This window comes from Aulonocara stuartgranti (genome assembly GCF_965226115.1).
Source record: "Aulonocara stuartgranti genome assembly, chromosome: 3".
Lineage (NCBI taxonomy): Eukaryota > Metazoa > Chordata > Actinopteri > Cichliformes > Cichlidae > Aulonocara > Aulonocara stuartgranti.
In genome coordinates this window covers 6,316,609-6,343,596 of record NC_138941.1, presented here as the reverse complement: position 1 = coordinate 6,343,596, position 26,988 = coordinate 6,316,609, and the positions used below count along the sequence as shown (strand labels likewise).

At 43.5% G+C, this 26,988-nt stretch overlaps 1 protein-coding gene across 1 annotated transcript; it reads left to right on the top strand.

Moving 5' to 3' along the window:
- Nucleotides 1-584: 584 nt before the first annotated feature.
- Nucleotides 585-21,359, top strand: LOC309702390 (uncharacterized protein). The gene is made up of 3 exons (XM_082527107.1): nt 585-815; nt 20,742-20,927; nt 21,062-21,359. The coding sequence occupies exons 1-3, from the start codon at nt 729-731 to the stop codon at nt 21,089-21,091; spliced, it is 303 nt and encodes a 100-aa protein (XP_082383233.1). The 5' UTR covers nt 585-728; the 3' UTR covers nt 21,092-21,359.
- The last annotated feature ends 5,629 nt before the right edge of the window (nt 21,360-26,988 follow it).

Sequence of the window (26,988 nt, the reverse complement as noted above, 5' to 3'; positions counted from 1 at the left end):
AGAGTGCAGGTCTCATCCAACCATAGTTAAATATGTGCCAACTGATTCAGTACGTTTCATGTAGAAATATGTGTGGCAACCTTTTGTTGCAGCAATGATCTCAAAACACGGGGGGGGGGCTAAGATGAATGTCTGCTGTGAGGACAGGGGGTGTGCGTGTGTGCTCAAGTCACGTGACACGTCATTTACGCAACATTTGGTCGATTTCAAAGTTACAGTGAGATAAAATCATGTTATGGATTGCACTCAGTATATTGTGCCGACATGGTGAGATTGTGTCTGTCGAGCCGAGGAGAGCGTCGCAGTGCCAAAAGCTGTAAAATGAACTATCAGGCTGGAGTGTGCTGCCACAGCACAGAGCAGTCACAGAGTCCTGCAGGCAGAAGAGGAGTGATCGTGTTAGCCACCTTACAAAACAAAAAGACATGAAGTGAAAAGCAGAGCGCAGAGTGAGGCAGAAGAAGACAGACTGGGCCAAGTCCTGCATGTGCGAGAGCGAGCGAGACCCGGGACAACGTCATCCGCCTCGCCTGGACTAGTCCACCGGCCGGAGGAGGGACAGTGGCTGCACTGTGCAGCCGAAGAGTCACTTTGATCGCGCAGGAAACGAGCGACGCAACCGGTCCACCGTCCGTGCAAACTGCGCCAGGCAGCGTATTGCACGCTGGAGGACACCGAGGAAAGTCACAGTAGGAGCGGCGCTTAGTGAGAGGTGATGTCGGGGGGACATGGCTTCTTCTCCGGTCACCCCAGCATCGCTTGAAGGAGAAACACCTTCACCCACCGGGAACGAGGAGCCCGCGACCACCCGACAGGTACGACACGCCTCCGAGACCCTCTGCGCGCCCGGTAACGTTGTAACGTTTTACCGAAGTTCATTCGCAAACACACCAGTTTAAGATGGACCCGAGAATCAGCACACGGGAGCACTGGTGTCTGACTCAGCAGAAACGGCGCGACGTGCGTGTAATGCTTCGTATTTGATAACGATGGAATAATTCTTTAAAATAAGCACACAGATAAACACTGGTGGGTGGAAAAGCTCGTGTTTTGGTGAAATAAGTCCCGCCTAGTCCGGTCTACACCTCATTCAGCAAACATCTGAGTCACCCTGAGACGCCAGTGCGCGTCCTTGTGATGCAAAAAGCCGTAAGTGACACGCTGTTTACACGCAGGAGCAGTTTAACACATGCAGGTTGTGCCAGTAGGCGTTTCCTTCAATGTGACACCAAACGTGTAAATCAGTGCTGGGAGCGGATGTTGGACCTGATCAGTCTTAATCTGACAAACTGTAGTTCCTGCTCTGTTTCTAATTCAGCCCCATGACAGACAACCAGCATGTTCTCCTGTCACGTGTTATTGACACGCACATATTTAGTCCGTGTGTGGGATGTTAAAGGTGAGTTTGTTCAGGGCACGATCAGACTGAGGCCATTTCAACAGGTGCAAGGAAGTGTTAGTGTGGTTACTACGGCAGCACTGATGCCCTGATGAGTGCACATGGCTGGAATGAAAAGTCAATGCTATGTATAGCATGAACTACTTGTTGTCTAAGGCGGTGCAGAGAGTGAGCAGGAAATATCTGAGGTTGGATATTTCAGTACATACAGAGCTGTGCAGAGACATTAGGATCTTAAACTATTGTCTGTCATGGTCCGGGTGTGTGCCAGTGTGTCTCCCTCCGAGCCGGCGTCTCCACCCCTGGGAGGGGCCTCAGCGTTTTTGCTGATCGTTGACATCTGTGGGTAATTAGCCGGGGGACTCATAAGGCCAGCGTTCTCAATCGCTCTTCGCCAGATTCTCTGCTAAACATCAGTCAGTGCAGGCCACCACCATAATTTCCTTACGTGTTTTTTTTGTGAATCACCTTTGCTTCACTGTATGTTTGTTTTTTGTGCGCCTCCCTTTTTCAGCTACACCTAACTGTTAAACCCCTGGCGAAGAGCTTCTACTTGGATGCTGGACCTTCTGGCAGTCCCTCAGGCTACCACCAAAACTACCTACCTGCCTCTCTGCCTCCACGCCAGGAGTTTTTGGATTTACACACCCGGATTACTCCCCCTCTATGTCATCTCCGACCTCCGTTGGCAAGTACACAGTACGAAGGAGGATTTTGAGCCAAACAACATATTCATATGCCTCCTTATCTATGTTTTGAACATTTGCATTCTGTTACAGTGACCCCGACCTTTTCCTGGACCTTTTGTGACTTGCTTTCCAGTCCAATCCCCGGACCCGGACCAGATCATTATTTAGTTAACGTCTACGCTCACCTTTTGTTTATGAATATTTTGTGTGCACATTAAACATTATTCTTAAAATATATTTACGAGCTGTTCGGCGTCTTGCGTTTGAGTCCTGTCACTCGTCTGAAACGGTCCCGGCCGTAACATTGTCTGTATCTGGCAAAGCGAGAATCTGAGCCTTGTGTACAAACTGTCTGGTGTTTGTTCTGGCAGGAATATGAAACTACTGTGCACAGCATGCTTATTAAGATGGCCCAGGACCAGGTCATCTTGCAGGATGGTAGTGTTACATCGAGAAGGTTCCTCTTTAATTGTTGGATTTCTGTGTGAGTTTTCTCCCTGTGCCTCTGTGGCCTCTCCCCACAGTATCTGTGTTTGTGTTTAAAGTGTTTAAAGTACAGCACTAGATGATCGTATGGGTGAATGTGACTTGTTGTAAAGCACTTTGAGTTGTTGTCTATATAAAGTCTAAATGGAAATCCACTTATGTGCAGAGGACCAGAAGATCCAGCGCATCGAAATAAAAAGTTCTTTGCTTAAACAATGAATTGTGCGATAAAATATTAATTTACAAATTCATTTTTAAGTTATTTTATTTATTCAATACAAAAGTAATTTATTATCTAGTAATTTAATTGAAAAGAAAATTCTGTTGGTTTTTGTTTTTTGCCCTTCTCCCCCATCCCTCTTCTCAGCTGTTTCTCTTTCTTTCCCCCAGTCAAGTCTGTCCCGTATTCAGTAAGTGAAAATAAAATAAACAATAAAAGGTGAATCAAATGGACCATTACGGCAAGGCTGGGATGGTCAGTTTGGTAAAGTAAATCCGTTGGGCATCTTTCTTTGCCTTTAGACAACAATTCTGATGCAAAAGAGCCAAACGGGACAGGCAAAAAAAATAAATAAAATAAAATAAAAATTTATAAATCAGTATTTGAAAATAAATAATTATTCCATTAATAAATACTTCAAATCAGAAAAAAAAGAAATAAAATCTCAATAAAAACCTCACATCAAAAATCCTTTTCCTGTGTCGTCTCATGTCCAACATCTGTGTAGGCAGAGTGTAAACACAGAGGCTGAATGGCCTTTGGTATAGGTGCAAAGCTAAGACTGTCTAACCAATGACAGAGCTCCTTACCTCGCACCGGCTAATTTGCATTGCTCCGGGATTTCGGAAATTTATCCATTTATTCATTATGATGTGGTTCAGCATTATGATGCTGAACCACAGAAACACACACACACACACACACACATATATATATATATTAGGGGTGCAACGATACTCGTATCGATATTGAACCGTTCGATGCAGTGCTTTCGGTTCAGTACACATATGTATCGAACAATACAAAATTTGTAATTTATTTCATCAACTTTCCTTCTGCAGATGCTGTCTGTGTTGAGCGCTCAGTGGATCTGCGTTCGACTACTCCGCCTAGGCTGCACTGTCGAGCACAGATCCACTGAGCGCAGCGCAAGCTAGCAGACAGAAGTTAAGCTCCTTGCAACATGGCAAATTGAACCTCCCCCACCCTCATTCAGATCTGGCCTTTGGAACTATTTTGGTCTTCATGTGACGTATGACCCTGAAGGTAAGCACGTCATGGACTAAAGTAAAACAGTATGTTGGATGTGCCACGCAATGCTCAATTACATGGGTGGGAACTAGTGTGTTAGTGCAGTTAGCTCGTTAACGTGTTGGCCGTCCAGCCCCACGCACGGGGCGATCCGCGGTAGCTCGTTAACGGAGATTTGCCGTGTTGTGGCGTTAACGTCATTTCAGATTAACGCTGACAGCACTAGTGGGAACACAACGAATATGACTGCACATTTACTCCGACATCATCCTGGTGCAAAGACAAGTGAAAGCAGACAAAACAACAAGCACCATGCTACAAACTTTACCCGAGTCATTTAGACAGCTGTTAGCACAGGATTCTCCTTATGGGGACCTGATATGTTTAATATGCTGCTGAGAATATAGCCCAGAAGAAGCGTATAGTAGAGCTTTTATTTTGAAAGAGCCATTTCTCTGTAATAAACTCTCTTTTCCAAAGATGAGCGATTCCTCCATCAGATAGATTTTTTTATTATTATTTTGTTGTTTCAGCAACATTAAATTTAAAAACTGTACGTTTGAGTTAAAATATATATTTATAATTTTAATAACTGACAAATTAAAAAGGCATGAACATTTTTTTTGTATCGAAAAAATATCGAACCGTGACACCAAAGTATCGAACCGAACCGTGAATTTTGTTTGTCGTTGCACCCCTAATATATATGTGTATATGTGTGTGTGTATTTATACATCAATCCATTTTCTTGCTTATGGAGTTCAGGGCCTGGGACCTACTCCATGTCAGCTTTCAGTGTTTATGAACATGAACATTATGAACTCATGACTCCCTTGGGAAGCCTATGGTTTTTCATAGGCAGGGGATATTTGTTTTATCACAGTTCATTACCAAACAGAGCAGGGTTCTAATTGATTTGTGGCTTTTAGGATATTATGTACAGGTGTGTAAAAGTGGAGTGAATATAATTACAAACAGCAATGCTAGTGGAGTGATGACAGACAGGGCGGTTGGGGGGTGGTGAACAGTTTGCCAACAGTTCTGCCCCTGTAGAGAAGGACATCTGCCATTTCTTTTTCCTTTTAGTCAAACAATTCAGGTAGTGATGAAAGAAAATCAGACTGTGGCAGTGCTTGCAGCAGGTAACGGAGTGATAATGCAGAGTTTTTACTGCAGTGGACAGTCCCTAGTGTGACCATCGCTGGAACCAACCAGCTGATTTACACCATGGCAGCAGTTATCAGTGAAGTTCTTGGCTGCAACATGAACGATCTCAAGTAGCAATGCTACTGAACTTGCTGGAGAACTTTTAGTTCAGGCCACTTGATGAGTTTCACACAGTACTGCATATTATTTTATTAGGTTGGCACAAATGTAGGATTGTGTTTGTGATATCACGATGTGTCTGTTTCCTTTTCATATTACACTAAAGAGATCATCGCCTACAAGCCTCCGTAAACGAACAGCATGTCTATAAAAGCCCATTCATCATCCGGCCCTCCTGCTCAAACACAACCATGTAGCGCTCATCCCTCCACCCGTCTCATTCAGCATCCACATACATGTTGCAGGGAACGGGAAATAGAGTAGAGCAGCAAAGCTTGATTTTCTTTAGGATTGGTTAAACTAAAAGACGTTGACAAGGAATTTTAAGGGTTTTAGGAAGCATAAAACCGAAATCAGTTGTATTGGATACGAGTATAAATGAGTGCTTAGGCTCATGCAAGAAAAAACATCTTAGACAGGATATGACAAAACGTACTGTGATACAATTCTTCATTACTACAGCTCTTTGAGTGCTTTTGTAAAAAGTCAAATCTGTGTGCTCCATTAAACCCTGTAGAAGTTGTTTCGAATGCTGACAGTGGACAAACAAAGTTGTCATTTAGCTTAAACATTAACAGTAGAAAAGGCCCGATAGGAATCTAACATCCTTGGAATCAAGCTGTGGGAGTGAGTTTTGAAACCTTTCTGTAGGACTGCTTTAAACTTGCCTTCTTGGTGATGTGTGTCTGATGTCTTGTTTGACTTGAGCAGATTCTTTACGTGCTTTAAGTTTCTAACACATTTGCTTTAACCAGTAATTGAAACTGCTGAGTAGGAAGTACTAAAGTGGGTGTTGAGCATGTTGGGTGTGTCCTTATTACCTGTTTCGATGTTTTCTTTTAATTGAAAGCGTTTCATGAATATGAAATGCTTCTGCGTAATGTTAAACGTTATAAAATATTCTTATGATTTAAACTCTGTATTCATGGCTTATTCTTTCCTGGCCTTTCCTGTAAGCACTTTTATGCTCGGTGGTAAAATATCACAGAACTAGCAGTTTGGCGAGTGTCATACCGCCTGGATTAGTGGCTCAGCTGGTAATTCAGAGATTTATGTAGCTTAGTTTGCTGTGTCATGCTGATTTGGGGAGACTGGACACAGACCTGAGTCATTCTCTTCTGGGTGATCACAGTGGTTACTCTCCTCCCTTCCTCATCTCACCCTGCAAAGAAATCTTTGTTGTTCTGCCTTGACCTCTTCCTCTGTGTTAGTTTGCTGTCCTTTCATTAGCTAGCTTTAGGACTTCTCCTCTCCTCCATGAATGTATCCCCACTAATCCCATTACATGCTTGTCCTTGTCCCACATTTATCAAACATACTTTTTAAAATCAAACAGTTAGAAATGACATTCATTACTTCATTATGTAACATGTCCCTGTGATCTAAACAGCCTGTTAGCCCTCGGAGCACATTTAAGTAAATTGAAATAATTGTGCCAATAAATTAGATTTGAAAGCTCTTATTCTAATTTTCTGTTTTGATGATATTTGGGATATGCTGTTTATGTAGAACAGCTAAATCTAGTTCTTTATATTCCCATATAAATGATAAACACACATTATTTACAAAACACTGCCCGGTGGACGCCAAAGGACGGCCTGTTTTGATTACGCTGGGATCTTTTTGGACTGCACATTTTTGGTCTACGATCAAAGCTGCCACACCACGCTGGATTAATCTCCCAGTAGCTGAGTTTATGAAGTCATAAGAAAGGAATGTCCCACACGTTCCTGCTGTTACACCATATTTGGACTGGGACACCTTTGCTAACCTCTGTTGCTCAATGACACACTGATTTGAATCTGGAGGTGCTGGCGACATATTTGCAGCAGTGTGGGTTCACAGAGGCTGTTTGGACTCTGAGCATGTGACACACCAGTAGCGTGCCACGCTGGGCCTCTCGGGGTGGCGTACAGTGTCACTGTGTGTGTCTATTTAAGTGTTTGTCGTGTAAATGAGGACAACCAAGATATGTGAAGTATAGAGTGGTGTACCACAGTGACAGGTTAATGTCAGTGTGTGAGTGTGTAGCAGTTTGTGTGGCCAGAGAAGGTCAGCAGCCTCCAGAGGACAAAGCGCTTGTGTTCTTCCACAATCGCCCGTTTGATCAGACAGATCATTTGGCATCTGTCAGGCTAAAAACAACAACACAACATGAAACCAAGCATACGCTCTGCAGTCCTGCAGCTAACTCCTGACAGTCTGTCTGCTGTAGGCTGAAGAAATCAGGGGCTCATTCATCTGCACCTGTCAGCGTCTTTATGCTAACAATAGATCAAACAGTATGTGTCCACAGGATGTGTAATGTTGAAGGTTACCGTACATCCTTATCTCCAGCACTGAGAATCAGTTATCACTGATCGCTGTCTCTGCTTTGTTTTGACATATTTCATATTTATATATTTCATATTTATAAGGTAAATACCCTACAACATTACAGAGAAGAAGAAGTAACCCCAGGCTCGGTGAGGGGCAGCCATCTGCCGTCACCAGCTGGAGGTGATGAGTGGAAGACTCGATAGGCCACTCTTATTTTCATCCACTGCTTTGTTACCTCGACACGATGTTTTGGATCATCGTCATGCTTGAACATCCATCTTCATGGGACGAAGGTTCCTCGTCACAGTACGATACGCGGTCCTGTCTATTGGCCCTCCATGCAGGGAGGTCATGTTGTGCTCTTAGCAGAAAAATGACCCATGTTTCCACCGCTTTACTGTGGGGGTGGTGTTCTTTGGTTTTTAGTGATTGTAAAGAAGTTTTCACAGACAAACCGTCACAAAAAAACCCCATTAAGTGCCAAAATGACATAAACCTGTAGTTTTAAAAATAAATAACTACGAATTTTCAAAAACTTCTTAACAGAAAATCTGTTTAAACAAAAAGGTTTTGAAGTGCTTTTTAAAAGAATGGACAGAGTCAGCTGTAGACTGGTGCAGAGCCTTGGTGGTTTCTCTAATCCAGCACAGAGGCCAGTACATTAATCTAAATGCAATGATGGAAACGCATTGATAATTTCTCCCAGTTCAGCAGAGGAGACCATGTTTCACAATTTAGAAATGTTAGGAGTGAGATAAAGATTTTACACAGTTGAAACTCAGAGAAGACTCAAACATTACACCAAGACTTTGAATGCTGAACTTAGCATGTGAACAAAAACAGAATAGAATGCGTTTTATTGTCACTACACACATGCACAATAAGCTTCAGAGCATCTCCTATTCAGTGCAGACGTGGGAAAGAAAGGGGGTGAGTTGCACAGTTCTGCAGCACTATCTACAAATATAGAAACAAAACATAGTGCTATATATTACAGTGTGGGTTACTGCACCTAAATTAAGTGTTGCACAGTGGTGATGATAGTTGTGTAGTCTGTGTGTAGAGGTCCTAGATTGGGGGGTGGAACTGTGTTTATCATGTGTGAGTTCAGGCTGGTTATGGGTCTGTGGGTCTCCTTGCTGATGCACCTGTAGCGCCTCCCTGAGGGAAGCAGGCTGAACATGTTGAAACCAGAGTGGGAGCTGTCCTTGATGATGTTTGCTGCTCTGCTGAGGCAGCGGGAGGAATAAATGTCCTTCAGGGAGGGGAGGGGGCAGCCGATGATCTTCTGTGCTGTCTTGACCACACTCTGAAGCCTCTATCCGCCTTGGTGCAGCTGCCGTACCATACTGTGATGCAGTAGGTTAGCAGGCTCTCAATGGACGAGCGGTAGAAGGTCAGCAGCAGGTTGGAGTTCAGCTTGTACTTCCTGAGGACTCTCAGGAAGTGCAGCCGCTGTTGGGCCTTCTTGACGACCGCTGAGATGTTGTCTGTCCAGGAGATGTCAGCAGAGATGAGGACACCAAGGAATCTTTCATCCGGGCTGGACTTCTTATTCTTGACTGAACTTGGCTTTGCCCTGGTGAGTTCTTTTCTTTCTCAGAACCAACCCGATTCACCTTTCTGAGCTCACCCCGGTCCACTGACAGAGGTGGAGGGCCAGCTTCAGTTTTTAAAAACAAATTTCGATGTCGGCCGCTGTCATCATGTACCCCAGCTTCGAGGTGCAGTTATTGGAACTGAACTGAACCTCATTTCTTTGCGCTGTGGTGTATCGCCCCCCGAAATTTGTTACGGATTTTATTTCTGAATTTGCTGACTTACTGGGGAGTGTCGTCTTACGCTATGATCGTATTTTAATTCTTTGTGATTTTAACTTCCACGTTTGTTGCGAGGACGGCTCACTAGTCAAAGACTTCCTTGCTCTTATGAATTCGTTTAATCTCACCCAGTTCGTAAGTGATCCAACTCACACAAAAGGTCACACACTCGACTTGGTACTGTCCCGTGGTTTGGATATCTGCATCACGGACATTAAGGACTTCGGGATTTCGGACCATTTTCCGGTTTTGTTTAATACTGTTATTAACAATGTTGATTTGTGTAGTGATTGTTCTCTACGGCAAACGCGCTCGATGAGCTCTCAGTCACTTGCTCATTTCACTGCTGCTTTTCTTGATTCTCCTCTTTCTGATGTTAATGGTATTGCAGATTTATCAGCGGAGGAACTTGCCAACCTTCTTAATACTACATGCGCCGACATTCTTAATTCGGTGGCACCTCTGAGGACAAAAAGTGCCAAATTGTTACGGCAACCCTGGCGTAATGACCCTACCGGCGCCCTTAGGCGTGGATGTCGGCGCGCTGAGCGAAAATGGAAAAAAGATAAACTCCATGTCTCTCTGGACATGCTTCGTAAATGTCTATCTAGGTATCAAAAGTCTGTTAAAGCTGCTAAATCTGCCTCCTTCTCTGGTATTATTTGGTCTAACTGCCATAATCCCCGAGCCCTTTTTAGTATTTGTAATTCCTCGATAAACCCTTGCCCCTTTACTTGTAGGGATGCCTCTCCTGTACTTCGTGATAATTTTTTTAAATATTTCACTGACAAAATTTAAGTTCTGAGGGCGTCTCTCTCATCTTGAGTCGTTGTTAGTTTCTGACTCTGTTCCAGTCCCTGAATGCTTGACTGTCCTTCAACAGTTCAATCCACTGTCTTATTCTCATTTAACAGCTATAAGTGATCATCTCTAACTCCCCCCGTGATATCGTTCCCTCTCGTTTTCTTAAGGAAGCTTTGCACACTATCGGTCCCTGTATCCAACTTTTACTAAATGTATCCCTGTCATCAGGTTGTGCACCGTCAGTATTTAAGCGCGCTGTCGTGCAACCCATTATAAAGAAAAAGGATCTTGACCCTAGTGCTCTAACTACAGACCGATCTCCAAACTCCCTCTTATATCCAAAATTCTGGAAAACGTGGTTCTAAAACAACTTCAGTCCTTCCTTGATACTAACGGTATCAGTGAAAGTCAGTCTGGCTTTAAACCTCGCCATCGCACTGAGACAGCGTTAGTTAGGCTTTTTAATGATCTTCTTCTACCTGTGGGCCATTGTTTTAGTTTTACTAGATCTGACTGCTGCCTTTGACACAGTCGACCACAAGATTCTCATCTCTAGAACATGTCGTTGGTCTTAAAGTTATAGCTTTATCTTGGTTCATCTGTCAAAGAGGTCGTTTTCCGTAGCCATGGGGCAACACTCCTCGGCCTCTGCCCCATTGTGGTGTGCCTCAAGGATCTGTGCTTGGCCCAGTTCTCTTTTTCCTTGTACATGCTGCCTTTGGGAGTAATATTTAAAAAATATAACATTTCCTTTCACTGCTACGCCAACGACATAAAAATTTATTTCCCTTTGACATCAGATGTCTCTACGTCTCTGGAACCCCTATTTGACTGTCTAAATGAGGTCCAAACGTGGTCACGTCTCTCACACTGAACGAGGATAAGACAGAAGTTATAGTTTTTGATAGTCACACCCCGCTGGAACAACTGCCTTAGGGTCCCTTGGTAGCCATCTCTCACTCACTGTTAGAAACCTTGGTGTTTTCCTGCTCTTTCAAACTCGAGAAACAGATCTCCTCTGTGGTAAAAAACAGTTTCTACCAGCTGCGTCAGATATCTAAAGCAAAGCCATACCTCCCTTTGAAGGACCTTAAAAAACTCATTCATGGTCTTATCACTTCCAGATTAGACTACTGTAATTCTCTCTACTCGGGCCTCCCACCTTCCTCTATTCACCGGCTCCAGTTAGTTTGAAATGCAGCTGCGCGTCTCTTAACTGGAACTAGAAATTATGCCCACATCACACCAGTTTTAGCCAACCTACGTTGGCTCCCTGTTGATTATCGTACCAATATTCAAAATTCTTTTGCTTACCTTTAAAATTTTAAACAATTTAGCTCCCAGCTATCTACGCGAGCGCCTCCATTTGTGCATCCCTAATAAGGCACTTAGATCTTCCAATCAAATGCTCCTGACGCAACCGAGGTCTCGTCTGAAGTCCAGAGGGGATCGGGCCTTTGCTGTCGTACCTCCCAGACTCTGGAGTAACCTCCCTCTTTATATTCGTCTCTCCGAGTCCATGCAGTCTTTTAAATTGCGTCTTAAAACTTATTATTTTAGTCTGGCTTTTGATCCAAACTACTATGTTATTTCTATTTTATTTATTTATTTATTTTGATGACACTTCTGAAGCGTCAGAGCTGTCCTTGCCTGTGATAGAGCTGACCTGCCATAGGACACTGGGACGAGTGTAAATCCAGGCTGAATTCCTTGTGTTGGACAGTATTTGTGTGCAGCAGCAGAGCGCACAAATCAAACTGTATGTTTTGGTAAGCCTGGCCTTCTTGTACTGGATGTCAGTGAGCCAATAGCTGGTGAGTTCATCACATTAACATCTTTACAAGCAATTTCACTAGCTGGGACCACATCCTCAGTTACGATGAACGATGATGGATGAGGGAGCGTGTACTGGTGCTGCAGTGTGGGGAAGGCCTCAAAGAGGACCGGCAGCGGCTCCTGGGCTCCAGGTGGGCATGAAAATGAGAACAGAGGGTATTGGTGAAGGGGGCATATATAAACTGAGGCGGCGAGAATGAGGTGTGGTCCCACTCCTGAAATTCAGATAATATCTCCACTTAGTATAAACTGGGTCAAAGAAAAAGTGCCTCTGATTGGGCTGCTTTCTACAGTTGGCTGTGAGTCCATTGCAGGGCATCAAACATGGATAAGGGGTTGTTTCAACAGTAATTCTATGATGAAAAATTAACGAGGCATTTATCAGGATCTATATTTAATTTAATATCTATTTAACATATTTAATCATTATAAAGCTCAGTGTCTATTTCTTAGCTTGTAAAGTTGTGAAATTCATGGCAGATTCACTTCTTGGCTGTTTTGCGTTTTATTAGATAGTTGATAATAAAGAGTGTCTTTGCCTGTGGCTTTGTTAAGACTGCAGGTTTTTGTCCGCCTGACCTTTGGTGACCTTGGCGAGCTCAGGATGAACAGGCTGTCTGCTCTGTTTGGGTGTGATGCTGCCTGCAGAGACAGTCTACTCTCATGCAGACACAACATCTTTACTGATATAACGTGGTCATGGACTCTTCTCTGTTCTTCCTTATGAAATAATAGTAAAATGACTCTGCAGTTTTGATTCAAAATGCACCAGGTCTGCTCAGTCTGAATCACACCGTTAGAGCCAGACCAAATGATTGGAGCACCAATGTTAGCACTCAAAGAGTCTAAGCAGTACCACTACCAGCTTTGGCCAGTGCAGGAGTGAACATGTAGATCCATGTTCTACTGAGCAGACACTGAGCAGAGGCAACATGCAGTAAATGAATTAGTGGTCTCCACATGTTTGCACCCAAGGTTTCCCTGCTTTTGTGAGCTGAGCTGTTTTAATATTTTCCATGTATTAGATGATACTGTCCAATGCTTCCAGGACTGTGAAGATGGAAAAAATGATGTTGCAGTCGTTGCTGAAGTGTTGGTACCATTTGAAGGAAGTCATTAAAGCGCCAGAGCGAGCAGACAAGGCAAGCACTCAAAGAATGTGGAAGGCAGTCGGGGAAAGTTGCCATGGACGGACTTAATTCCTCCCAGCCCCAAACAGCTTTTATACTGTGGACAAAAATATATGAAAGTGTGTGTGTGTACCTGTTTAGATGTCTCTGTGGGGACCAAGAATTGGAATGTTACTATACTTGTGGGGACCAACAGTCATTTATGAGGACAAAAGTGTCTCACGAGTTTGAGACTCACAATGTGGTTCTAGTGTCAGGGTTACAGTTAGGTTATGGTTAGGTTTAGGTTGAGCGTTAACCATCCATTATTGATGGTTACAGGGGAATGTGGGACTTTGTCCTGATGTGAATGTGTGTGTGGATCTTCTCCTCCCGGCCTATCACAGTGAGGAATGGAGGTGGTGTCAGTGTGGGTCAGTGTCACTGGGAGCTGTGGGCGTCTCCACAGTGGGCCTGGGAAACTTTGAAAAGATGTTTTCTTCTTTTGGCCATAAAATCCAGATCTTGGTTTCCTCTTTGTGAGCACAACAGAGACTCCCCTTGTTTCTTACACAGCCCCCCTTTGGCTTTCACACACACCCACTCAGGGAATAAAGTCACTGCAGCCATTTAGCTGCTTCTCAGCACTCGCTGCATAACCTGAGGTTGGTCAGCCGGTCGACTCGTCGTGCATAGTGACAAATGAGGGATTTCAAATATTTCCAAAGCGATGCATCAGGTTTCTTTGCAGATGAAGTGAGACGTGGATGTTTCACAGCACCAATGAAGATTGTGTTTAAGTGCAGCCGGGCGCACGCTCCCCCAGCGACGCCAGCTTCTTCTCACCGTGCAAACACTTTGATTTGAAATAGATTACAGCCGTGAGTGTTTGACTGTGATGGACTGGTGATGTGATCAGGGTCGCAGGTTTCCACCCGCCTCGTCTCTTTGCATGCAGTGAAGGAAACTATGCAAACTATGCAAGGTGTGCAGTAACAGGTCTGAACAAACCAGCAGCAAATAACTTCCAGTCTCCACAGGTTCAGTGCAGCTGGTGTAACAAAACGTTTGGTTACAACATATTAATGTTCGCACACTGCTGTAAAAACAGTTTTATTAAAATGAACGTGCACTTTTGTAGAAGCTCGTGGTGAACGCTCCACTGCCTTTGTTTTATTGTTACTATTATGTTGTGATGGGTTGAACAGGATGACTTGAGACGTGTGCGATGTGACAGAATAGACAGATGGAAGCCTTCATGTTGGATCAGAACGACGTCGGGCTTGTTGGTCTGCTGTGGTTTGATCAGAAGACTTCCTCAGATCAGCACCGTGGCCCTCCTCTTCCTCTCCCCCATCTGCTTCTTCTAGCAGCTTCCAACACACTGAGGTCTCTGACAGTGAGAGTGACTCCAGTGTTCCTGTAACTTTGAAGCAGAGGTTCAAGACAGATTTGATCTTTCCTTTCCTTCTGTTTGGGATTGAAGTGATGTAATATCAGGGGGGGCAGGGGGGGCTATGATGTCCTGTCATTCTCATGTAAATCTGTGTTGGGAACATTAATGTTTAGTAAATGTGAAGTTAGCAGAGCAGTTTTGGTCTGAATCACTGACGTCTTTCTTAAATACTGCAGGAACAGTTAGGAGTGTAACTGTAATCTGTAATTGTAGTTTGGCTGAGCTGGAGTCTTTGGGTTCATCATGTCGTTGGATGCTCACCTCCTGCAGCTGCTGGCTGCTCTCCCAGATGAGAGATGATATCTGTATGTCCTTTATAATAACCTTAATTCACCTCGCACACACACACACACACACACACACACACACAATGAGCTGTCTGATCAGCTGACCGGAGCAGGTGCTGTGTGTGAGAGCGATGTTGGGGTTGTGAGGGCCCAAAGAGCTGGATCTCAGCCCCTGTGGAGGACAGAGGGGGTATGGACGTCGCATGCGTGGAAACCACTCCTCAGCTACTAGCTGCAGATGTGCAGTGCACATGTGGAACATGCAGCACCTTAAACCAACTTTTCCTCTGGAGTTGAACACTCTCCCTATCTGTTCACATACAGGTCTGTGTCCTCTGTACAAACCGCTGGTGACCGTAGCAAACTGGCAACCAGAGTAATGGTAAATGGTAAATGCACTGGTTCTTATACAGCACTCTTCTACCCTCCCTAAGCACTAAACCAGTTCCAGAGCATCTAATAAAAGCACTGGCAGCAACAGGGGCCAGTATCCCGCCCAAGGTGACTTTGGCACGCAGACTGGAGCAGCCGGGGATCGAACTACCGACTGACGTCCTGAGCCACAGTCGCCTCTTTTCCAGTAGAACATAACTGCCTCAGCTCTACTCGACTCTGTCTCTCAGTTACAGTTGAGCACCACCTCGGTGTGGGTGGGGCTGTTACAGCAACACAACCTGAAAGTCCCGTGATGTCATTTGTATGTGACGCAAACACAACAAGCGATGACATCCCGGTGATGGAACATCTGCACCCCGTCACTGGACTTCCTGTGTAGCTGTTTCCCTCGTTGCCAGGCAGGTTTGAGTCTTGAAGGGTTCGCTCTCATAACTGATCCAGTGATGTCACTTCCTGGCCATCGGCGGCATGTATCTGGGACACAAACTGGGCTTGGAACTGGGTGCGAGATGAAACTCTGAGGACCTGCACAGACTTGCTGCCTCGCTCTTTGTGAGGAACGTCCTTCAGGAGTATGAAAGGGAAACTAGCAGTTTATTGAAACCAGCTCCGCTTCAACCTCAGATGCACACAAAGTAGACTCGTTCCCCAAGAGTTTGCACTTTGGATCCCAGGTATCGAACCAGCAACCCTCTGATTAGCAGATGAGCCAGTCGGGCTACAGCTACCCTACGTGTGTGTGTGTGTTGCCTTTTCATTCACATAATCCATCTTATCTCTAATGAAAAAGCCAAATGAAATCCTCAGATTTGCCCCTCAGGTTCCCACAGTGTTCAGGTCACACCAGGCCACAGTCCCACATTTGAGCCACGACTGTGGGTCACACAGAGGACAGAGCATGTCCTTTAGCCTTCTTTGTTTTTGGATTGTGTGCCACAGAGTCTCACTGAACATGATTTTGGCACGTTTGCTGAGATTGTTTGAAAAACAAGCTGAAGAACACGTCCACGGTGTCACAGCAGCTGTGGGCCTCGATGGAGCCCACGCTTGTCCTGGAGGCGTCCTCTGTGGAGCGAGGCCGGCTCACATCGTTCAGTCTGAACAGGGTGAAGCTCCAGCTTTGACCTCATTAACTTCCAGTAGTGGAAAAGCAGCTGTAGCTGCATTTTTCATCACTATTAATGGGATGCTGCTATGACCTGCTGTTAGTGGGAGCTCAAAGCCTGAGGCCATCATTAAGATCTGTGTGGGTCTGTGTGTGTGTGGGACACTCACTGAGTAGTAGTCGACTGACCGACCCAAACACGGTGACTTCATATCACAGGAAATATTCAGCTCAGGCTTCTGTCTGACGCTTTGCTGTCTCACATTTAAATCACAAAGGTTGTTTCTACAAACACCCACTCATCTATCGTCCTCTTACACACCGGTCACAGACCCACTGCTGAACTCACAATATCATTTATTTTGTGTGTTTGTTACACAGGAAAGCTGTTATTGATCAGTTTGAGAGTAAAACAGAAACTGTGAGTGTAAATGTGGAGATTGCAGTCGTTTCATGCTGTAACCTACAAAATGCTTTGTGCAGACGAGTCCGTGAAATCAATCAATCATCGTGATTTCTTTAGCTCATGAACACCGTGTGGGGTCAGTGTTAACAACATGGTGCAGAAAGGAAACACAAGCGTGGAGTCGGTGGGATTGTGCAAACGGTGGCTCGTGCATCAATCAGCTCCAGCTGTGATGCATCTCTTTGATTAGTGGGAGCAGCAAACTCCATCCAGACAGCTTCCTTTGTTGTAACATTTTCCTACCTGTGGTCTGGACCTGCAGTTCTTATTTTTACTGTCTGGTTTTGTGTAAAGCAGCACTTCAGTAAGCACCTGTGAAGCACACAGTCATAGTCGAGTAATGAAGCGATCCATATGTGAAACATATTCCACGTCTACAGGATAGTGGAGGTTACATGGGTCAACCTGGCAAACTGTACCAGCACATGTGATCACACTGATAGCAGAACACAGGTATGTGAGTCTCTACGACGAGGTCAGAAACCAGTAACAAATGTTTCATGGGATTCGTTTTTCTCCAGTTTGTCTGCAGTGAACCTTAAATACTCACTGAACCAGCTGTTTCCTGATGTGGTGACGTGTGTCGGTGATGAAGCCAACACTCTGTCCAGTGTTGGGCAAGTTACTTGAAAACAGTAATCAGTAACTAATTACTTCCCAAAAAAAGTAATCCCGTTACTTTACTGATTACTTATTTTCAAAAGTAATTAATTACTTAGTTACTTTTTAAAAACACGATTTCCAACCTGAGTAGGTGATAAAGCGATAGATCTTTCAGCCCAATTCTACTTTTTCTACATAATCCATCATACAAAATGTAATCAAATGGAAAAGTCTCTTTTTAAAACTTGTTTTATTAGTTTTAATCTTTTAACTTTATGCATCAAGCAAACATTTAATTATCTGCAACATTCTCTGACTGGAAGAAATGAGTTTAACATTTAAACCTATTTTCTGCACATTCCAGCTCATAAAATAAAATATTTTGTGTGTTTACACTCAGTCTTTCAAATAGATGCAAGTAAAACACAGCAGAAAATAAATAAAGTCAAAGACTCAGCGGTCCTGTTGCTCTATTTTCACCTGTAAAGCAGGAGCAGGGTAGGCGGAGGTTTACTCTGGTGCAGGTGTGCCGCGGTCAGTGGAAGAATCCGCGAGTTTCTCTGTGAGTTTCCCATCACGTCGTAGCTACTCGGTGCTTGTTGGAAGTTTAGGGGGTTTTTTCTCTGTAAAAAGAAGTTTTCTTCCCACGCACAGCGGACACTAATGTTTTTGTCACTTTTTATAGAATCAAACTCAAAGTAAGGTCAGTACTTCCACGCTTTAAACGCTGCACGCTCATACTCTCTCTGCACTCGATATGTGATTCATTGTTGATCTGCACACAGCTGTTGTCACTAACGGCGCACTCGCTTACGTCACTGTCGTGAGACATTCTCGCAAAAAAATCACGGTTTTAGTAACGCAGTAAGGCAGCGTTCCTACGGGAAAGTAACGGTAATCTAATTACTGTTTTTGCAATAGTAATCCCTTACTTTACTCGTTACTTCAAAAAAGTAATCGGATTACGCGTTACTGGAGCGTTGTTCTCCTCTGTAACAAAGCAGTGATAAAGGAATAGATGCTGATTTTATTAACTTGTGTCTTTGTGCTGCTGGATTCAGTCTGAAGCAGGCAGCAGTGCTGAACCTACCAGTGTAAATGTGATGGTGGAAGCAGAGGCCAGCACTTGGCAGTGCTAAACACAATAAAAGACTCACAAGTTCCTGCTCAAAGGTCAGCTGCCTTCAGATCAATCATTAACCTGCAGCAGGTTGTGGCCTGATGTGTTTGTAAGAGTTTCACTTTCAGGAGGAGAAGATTTAAACGAGTCACACAAATGTGAACTACAAAGTCTGTGACACACAATTTATGCAAACTGCATGAAATCTGACCTGAAGAAATCCAGTCTTCTGCCTGTTGTGGTTGTGACAGCTGCTCGTAGGAGAGTTTGTTTGTAGGAGGTGGAGATGTTCTCAGATCAAGTGCGTAATCGTCTCTTTGTGTAGACGCTAAAAGCTGTGAGCCAAAACTCTCTGCTCTGAAACTCTTCACTCAGTCCTCACGCTGAGAGTTTAGAGGCTGAACTTCTTGTTCCTCCATAACACTTTTCATGAAACAGCAGAAATGAGCTTGTGTTTCTCAGCAGTGCGCACACAGAGAACCGATCCTCTCTGCTCAGTCTGAACAAATCAAAGTGAAACGTCAGTGAAAACACAGCTGCTGATCAAACTGTGTCAGATTAATGCCTCAATGTTTCACTGTGAGGTTAAAAAATACATAAAAATGATTTAAAGAAGTAGGAGGCAGATTTTCACAATAAGAGCACTTTGTTTTTAATTCAGTTAATGTCAAACTGTCATCAACACCTCTGTGTTGTTTCCGTCTCTGAGCAGATTCAGGCATTACTCAAATAATAAAGGCTTTCTTTCACTATTATACTTTTCATTAGTCTCCAGGTTGATGATTATAAACAGAATTATTAAAGTTTTTATCATTTCAGGCTGAAAATCAACATGAATTTGGTTCTAATCAAAGAAGCTCCTTTAATGTGTGTCATTAAAATCCTCACACAGACTTAAAAAGGCGACATTAACATTAAAATAAATGAAAGAAGCTTCAGCTGAGAGCTTCATGCAGTCATCATCAGCAGCTCATAGCAGTCACAGCTCTTTATTACGCAGCTTTGCAGGAATTAAAGTGGCTGAAGTGTCAGAGTTTGTGTGAGAAGCTGCTTCATGGACAGCTGTACACACGTCTTTATTATTTCTTCATAAATCAAACACACAGGTTTGTCTGCAGATGATTTAAAGTGTGTCGTTGTGCAGTTAAAGCTGTTTGTGTGACGCCCTGACCTCCTGTGAATGAAACAGCCAATCAGATCCATCAGAGAGAGAGCAGGAAGTGTGTGTTTGTGACAGAACAAGGAAACAGTGATGATGATGAACATACAGGTCCTCTGATGTTTCCTGTTACAGTAACGCTTGTTCATCTGTTGCTCTCCTACACTTTCCTATAAATAAAGGAGAAAAAGTCCGTTTAGTTTCATTTCCTACAGCTCAGAGTTACACTTCACATTCCTGCTGTCACATCAAAAAGCTTCACTTTGGTCCAACATCTACATGTTAACATGAAACACAGACAGACTCAGAACATCTGGAACATCTGCACTTTGACCCAAACTGTTATAGCAGGATATTTTCTACATATTTCTTATGTTGGACCTGTTTGAACTGTAAACGACCTGTAATCATCTGTAAATGGTGTGAGACACACTGAGGCCACCTACAGGGCAGCTGGGGAACAGCAGGGATCTGAAATCATACGAGACGTTAGTGAGTGAGAAGAACAAACGGACTTAAGATGGCTCGAAGTGATCAAAGTTGATCTAAAACAGAAGATAAATCCACTGATTCTTTGTAAAGTTCATCTGCTGCTCACATGAATCCATGAAAGATTTATTTCACTGAATGTTTCTTCAAAGCTCATTTCAACCTGTTGAAGTCATGAATGAAAGTGCAGACTGAGAGTGGATCACATGATGTTTGAGGTGTGTCATGTGACATGTTCAGTGTTGTCACACATGTCTAGATTGTCCCTGATATCATAACTGCTCAAACACTGATGATTATATTTGAAGAATTATTCCTGATGGCAGCAAAGTTTGAATGGAGCTCTCTGTCTGTGCTGATTTGTCGCCCTCTGGAGGTCAAAGCACAAACCTACAGGGCAGCTGGGGAACAGCAGGGATCTGAAATCATACGAGATGTTAGTGAGAAGTTAGAACAAACGGACTTAAGATGGCTCGAAGTGATCAAAGTTGGTCTAAAACAGAAGATAAATCCAAAGCAGCATCAGATGAATGTTACCATTTCCAGTTACGGTGCCCTTCATCTAATATGGAAATGTGTTGGTTTTTTTGCCGTGTTGTTGTTCTTCCTATTGTGTTTAGGCCAGAGATGCTCTTCAAACAGCTGACAGACATGACCACATTACAAGAACATGGTGTGAGTCCGATTTGATATTCCAGTCAACGCTGAGAGACCTTAACCAGGAAGTCAGAGGTCAGCTGATGCTGCGAGCAGGAAGTGAACCAAGGGAAAGGTCCACTCTACTCAATCTCAAAGAAAATATGCTGGTATTTGTTGATGTTGATGGTACAATAAAAATATATAATATAATAAATAATAAAATATCATGTGATGATGAGATGTGTTGTTGGTGTTTGTATTTTCTGTAAATGTCTTTTTTAATGTAAATGCTTTGTTCCAGACGGACAGGGAATCAGTTGCTGTACGATGACATCATCTTGATGTTGACGAGGAGGGCGAGAAAAACTAGTTTTGTCCTGCAGATGGCGATCTTGCACCGTGTTCAGAGAGCCGACACTTTGATGGTGCTGCTCTACTCAGCTTACTTTAGCCTGGGTTGGACTCTATATGAGCAGCTTCCACTCTGGTTTCACTCTTAAACACACTTGTTTGATTTCACTTGTAAAAGTTGAAGAATAAATATTTTATTACAAAATTATTTGTTGATGCATTTTTTTAGGGTCAAATATCTTGTTTGATTTGAGGAATGAACTGTTAGGGTGGAAAAAGTGAATCAGGTTAAAATAGTGGTGCTTTATATCAGTGAAGATGTATAATGTAATTTAAAATGTTGATGATGGGTTGTAGTGGGCTTGTACTTACAAAACTGCCTCATTTTATTGGAACGATCCACAGTTGCATCCATTCACGGATGACATCTGACATCATTTGACATCTGGTCTGAACACGTTTGTACACAAGATGCCTCAGTTCTGGATGTTCCCACAGACTCCTCTGTGCACCTAAAGAAAAGGTCAAGGGTCAGCAGCACATGTAGTTGGGACAATTCTTCACTCGCACAAACTACATAATCATTTTCCTCCAATGACGACTTTTCACTTGCAGAAATGGTCCTGTGTGATTTCCAGGCTGTGATATAAAAACTAGTTCCTAATGGCAGCGACTCACTCAGTAAACATGTGTTTCCTTCACCAACCTCACACACAGATCCAATAAGATCAGGAAGTGGGCAGTATAGTACAATATGTGTTATTCTGTGCTGCACTGCCCAAACTAAAGATCTGCTGAAGTGTTGGAAATGATCCAGATGTTTATTTTGGACGATACAGCAGAAGATCAGACATGAAAGTGGAGATAACACAGAAGACCTGCAGCAAAGGTCAGAGGTCAGACTGGGCCCTGGATTCAACAATGAGCCAATGATCATCAAGCAGTGACTAAAGCAGAGCCCTGACGTTCTGACATTCATCACACAGTCAGAACAAATGTCTGCTGATGACTTCATCTCATGAAACGACTGATAGATGTCAGTTCATTGATCAGCTGAGCTGCTGATCTTCATGGTCACAGAAACATTCAGCTTGTTTCAATCAGTAAATAACTCCCACTACTCCCAGTTTGAACTGTTCCCACTCAAAATGCTGTGAGAACAATGATCATTGTAGAACTTCACAAACATCACGTGTTGTTTTCCACATGTAAGATCAGCAAACACACAGAAACTTCCTGTTGCCACACACGGCCTCTAAAATCTCTTCCACGCTTTCTGTCTGAAGTCCACTCTCTGTGTCGGATCCACAGGAAACAACAAGATCTTATTAACATGGTTTTCAATGTGTCTCCTTCCAAAAAGTCCAACCAATGAACAAATGTGTGTATTTGTGGAGGCCGAACAAAAGCATGACACATTTCTCTGTTTCTATAAACTGGAGTCAAACACAAACATGAAGAGTTTCACTGACAGACTCCAAAATGCCCCCACAGTGGATCAAAGGGAAATCCTACAGTGTGGCCAGAGACTCTTAATGGCTCCAACATCAACACATCCACAATGTTGGATCCAGTTCTGCCTCACAGAGTTACTAAGACACACCCTCTGCAGCATCACAACAGCTCCACCTGCTTCACCTGCCTCCTCAGCATCTGTACACCTGAAGAGAAAAGAAAGGCTCCAACAGCTCAAATCTACAAAGGATTCATGAAGTTTCATCCAACAATAACATGTTTGCCTTCCACAGTGTGCTGTTAGACACCACTGTACCTCTGCCATTTCAAAAAGAGCAGCTTGGGAACATTTTGGCTCCAAACACTTTGTGTTTAAGTTCTTTGTTTTCTTTGTGAAGCCGACAACATCTGGAGCTTTGTGACTCATAGAAACATCATTTTGTTCTTTAGATGACAGCAGATTGGGACTGAATAATCAATCACTATCAAACCAATAAAGACAAACATGCTGATTTTACAGGAACTTTGTTGGAGAAGCTGCAAAGACATGAAACTGGTGGAGATCCCAAACCAGTTGATAGTGCTGGTTATTCCAAATAAAGCTGTTTCCCTTTGAGATGAAATGACTTTGTGTCCTGATATATAATAAAGATGTTGTTGTTTTTGAGCCCCTGTATTAAAAGTAGTTTAAAGTCAGCTTGAGTTTGATGTCTTTATGTCAAAGCTGCTCATGATGTTGAGCTGCTGATGGAATAAAAACAATATAAAAGCATGTAGTCCAGACTTAAATGTAGCCTGTTGTTAGCTGAGGTCCACACACAGTGTTTGACAGTGTAAAGTGTGTGAAAGGGCTGCTGGTGGAGCTCACTAGGATGAGCAGGTGACCATGTGCCACGAGGTGGAGAGCAGCTGGCCTGGCTTTGACCCGGGCCACGCCCCCTTTCTCTCTGCTTTGCTGTCACTTATCTTCACTGCTCTGTCCAATAAAGCTGAAAAAGGCCCCGAATCAAAGAAATCTGCTGCAGCCTCTGAAATGTCTTCTGTTTCCTTCCCGACGGCTTTTTCACCGTCAGCCCATCAGACAGTCCAGCAGCATTTATGATGATGTCATGATGTTGAAGAGGCTGCTACGGTGGCCTCCCATGACCCCCAGCCTCATCACAGCTGAGATGCAGACATTTGAAAACATTCAGCAGACAACTGAATAACAGTCCAACACAACAGTCTGTGTGCAGACACACACTGACCTTTCATATAGTCAAACACAGCTGGTTGAGTCATTTCTCTGTGAGTCTAAAGTGAATCTAGTATTTGAAAGTCCACTTCCTGTATTTGTTGTTGAAGACTTCTTCAGCTTCTTCTCAAGGACATCAGCTGCTTGTTTGGCAGCAGAGGCAGTTAAGAAGCTTCCTGAAAAACACTGAACAGTGAGTTCACTGTGGCATATGACAGATTCAGCTTTCTGTGTGCAAATGTGTCTGTGTCGACCTTTCAAATGCTGTTGAATCCAAAACATCAGCGGCTCCTCGGCTGCTCACTTCATGCACTTCTGTCTGTGTGACAGTCCAATGACATCACAGCTGTTTCCAGCCCCAGTGTCTCAGGACTGGACACCTTTAAACATGTCGAGGATCAAACAGCGTCCAGCTAAACACACATGAAACTATCAGAGCTGACAATCATTCCAATAACATCTAATGGTTCATGTATGTAGACACAGGACTACAAGGAAATGGCTCTCAGCATCTGGCTGTGGGAACACATGAGTCCCTGTTTGTGTTCAGATTGTGTGCATGTTTTAGACGTGTGTCACATGTAGAAACACAACAATCCCACAATGACACACAGATGTGTTTGACACAGCTGTGCAGCTGTAAGTTGTTTCTAATGATTCATTGAAGCTCTTCTAACATTCTGGAGACGATCAGTACATGAATCTGTTCAACACGACAACAATTTGACTTCAGTGTGAACGTTTGCATTAAATAACCTTCTTCATCCAGCTGACAGCATCTTCATCCTATGATGTGAACAGTTCCTCCTGTTGATGACAAACCTCTGACAGGATCTGCTTGAGGAGCTTTTTCATGTGCAGCTCTCTGAGCTCAGGGCTGAGCTGCTGTTTCATCTTTAAGAGCTGCTGCCTCCTCGCCGGACTTGTTCTCCTCTTCTTCTCCTAATGACACCATTTCTGCTTCATATTAAATTCAATAAAGATGCTGACATGTATCTGTAGCAACAACATCATTGAATCTAGAACAACTGGAGCCAAACCAGTGGCTCTGCTGGGATCACTGGTGAGCCAACACTTCCTTGTTGATGCAGATTTCAGGGCTTCCTTTTGCTCCTCCGTTATAACTGTTCTCTCTTCTCAACACATGATGACACAAAGGAATCAGCAGTGACAAAGATGATGCTGAAGAGAAGCACACACTTCACACATATAACAGAGCAGTGCAGTTACACACACCTCTGCTCGACATCAGGCCTCAAACAAAGACACAAAACACTAACTTGACTCTAAACAGAAGAAACGAGCAGCTGTTTCTGTTCTGTGCTTATTTATATTTGACACACATGCTTCTCTTTGTGCAAACACACATCGCACTATAAGGGTAACCTCGCACACAATGATTGGACAGCACAGTGATGATGCTGGGAGATCCTATACGCAGCAACACAGAAACACTGAGAACTTTAAACAATGATGGAAAGTGTTATAAATGACTTGTTGGCCTCTGATCTGTCACAAACAGCTGAAACGTGTCTCTCATGAGTCACATGAAGGTTTTTGACAGAAAGGACAAAAAGTAGCTGCAGTCAGTTTGTGTCATTTTTATATTTATTCATCTGGGAGAAAAATCTGAGGGACATTAAAATGTGTTTTCAACAGAGACAAGAACATGAATATAACAGAACAGGTAAATGAACATGTTTCAAGTAAACAGCTGGACTGATCAGGTCCAAACACAGAGTGATAAACTTGTCAAACAGCTGTCATATCTTTATATAGAAGCTCTTTATAAATGCTGCTCACTGCAGTCTGTTTACTAATAATGTCAAAGTGTTAGAAACACAGAAACATCAGAATGGTCTTTGTTCACAGAAAGCTGTCTGGGATCCTTTGTTGTTCTTTTGATGCAGAGTTACATTATAAATATAAAGAGTTATTTCAGAGTCTCATCAGTTTTCCTGCATGTCTTTATTTAACACATCAGCAGGGCTGAAGCTCTCATGTTAAACACACACTGATCTATGGACACGTTCATGTGTTTCTAACAGAACCAGGCTGTTATCAGCCTGCACTAACATTATGTCACACACACTGAATGTAACAGTGACAGTTTACATCATCACACAATCAGCTGTGATTGTTTCACTGTCATCAAACGAGTCAACAGGAAGTAGAATCAATAGAAACCAATCATTTACTGACAGCATGTCTGATGGAAATAAGTGCAGATTATGTATGAAGTCTAACTGCACACAGTAACTGTGTTACAATAAGGACTTAACAGCGCCCTCTGCTGGAGTGTTTCAGTACTGCGTTAACTACAATACACCACCTCCTCCTCACACCACCTGCTACAGCTCTACTCTTCTATGACTACAGTCATCCACAGCACTGATGTGAGGTCACATGGTTCATATGTAAGGAGCACAGCTGACCTCAGGTCAGTTTAATGACTGTGAGCAGCAGCTGTGTTATTGTCACTGTGACAGGGAGACACTCTCAGACACAGCGCTCATGTCAGCTTGTTCTCATGCAGGAGGATCAGGAGCTCCATGTTTGTCTTTCTGTTTGAATCATGATGTGTTTGTGCCATCAGAGTCTGTCATGAGTACTCAGGGTTTCACAGCAGCTCTTCTGGATGCTGACGAGGACTCCAACCTCATGTTTCACCTCTCTGAGCTTCTGATGTCTGTGAACACTTGTGTTTCTTCTCTGGGCTCATCTGGACAAAAACACCTTTCTGTGTTTGGCTGCAGCCTCATTCTGACTGACAGGAAGTGTGTTATCCATGAGCTGCACTTCTGTGAGGAAGTTTCCTGCTGTGTTTCCTGTCTGTGGACAAACACGAGTGTTCCAGCTGAGGACTTGGTTCCTTCCACCTGTCCATACAGGACATCACGCTGTCTGCAGCTCTGTAAATGCAGCTCCAGGTCCTTCCACGTGCTGCTCTGTATTTGTGCAGTTTGTAGTGTGTCCTGGGAAACGTAGCACACATGGTGTTCTTCTGCTGTTTCCTCCTTTCACTGAGTGTGAAACACTGACGCTGTGCTGTTGTTCACAGAGGGGAGCTGATTCTAGCTGCAGCTGGACTCTGTCATCTAACTGAATGTGTTGGTGCTGATCACGGGGCTCTGAGGGGGGAGCAGCAGGAGGACTCTGGATGCTGACGTCAGTGTATCTGTGGAAGC

Bases quoted from the DNA above. Each gene is read 5' to 3' on its own strand.
- LOC309702390 (XM_082527107.1), top strand. From the start codon at position 729: ATGGCTTCTTCTCCGGTCACCCCAGCATCGCTTGAAGGAGAAACACCT. The intron at 816-20,741 runs GTACGACACGCC...TATTGTGTTTAG, and splicing joins AGCCCGCGACCACCCGACAG to GCCAGAGATGCTCTTCAAAC. The intron at 20,928-21,061 runs GTATTTGTTGAT...GCTTTGTTCCAG, and splicing joins ATCTCAAAGAAAATATGCTG to ACGGACAGGGAATCAGTTGC.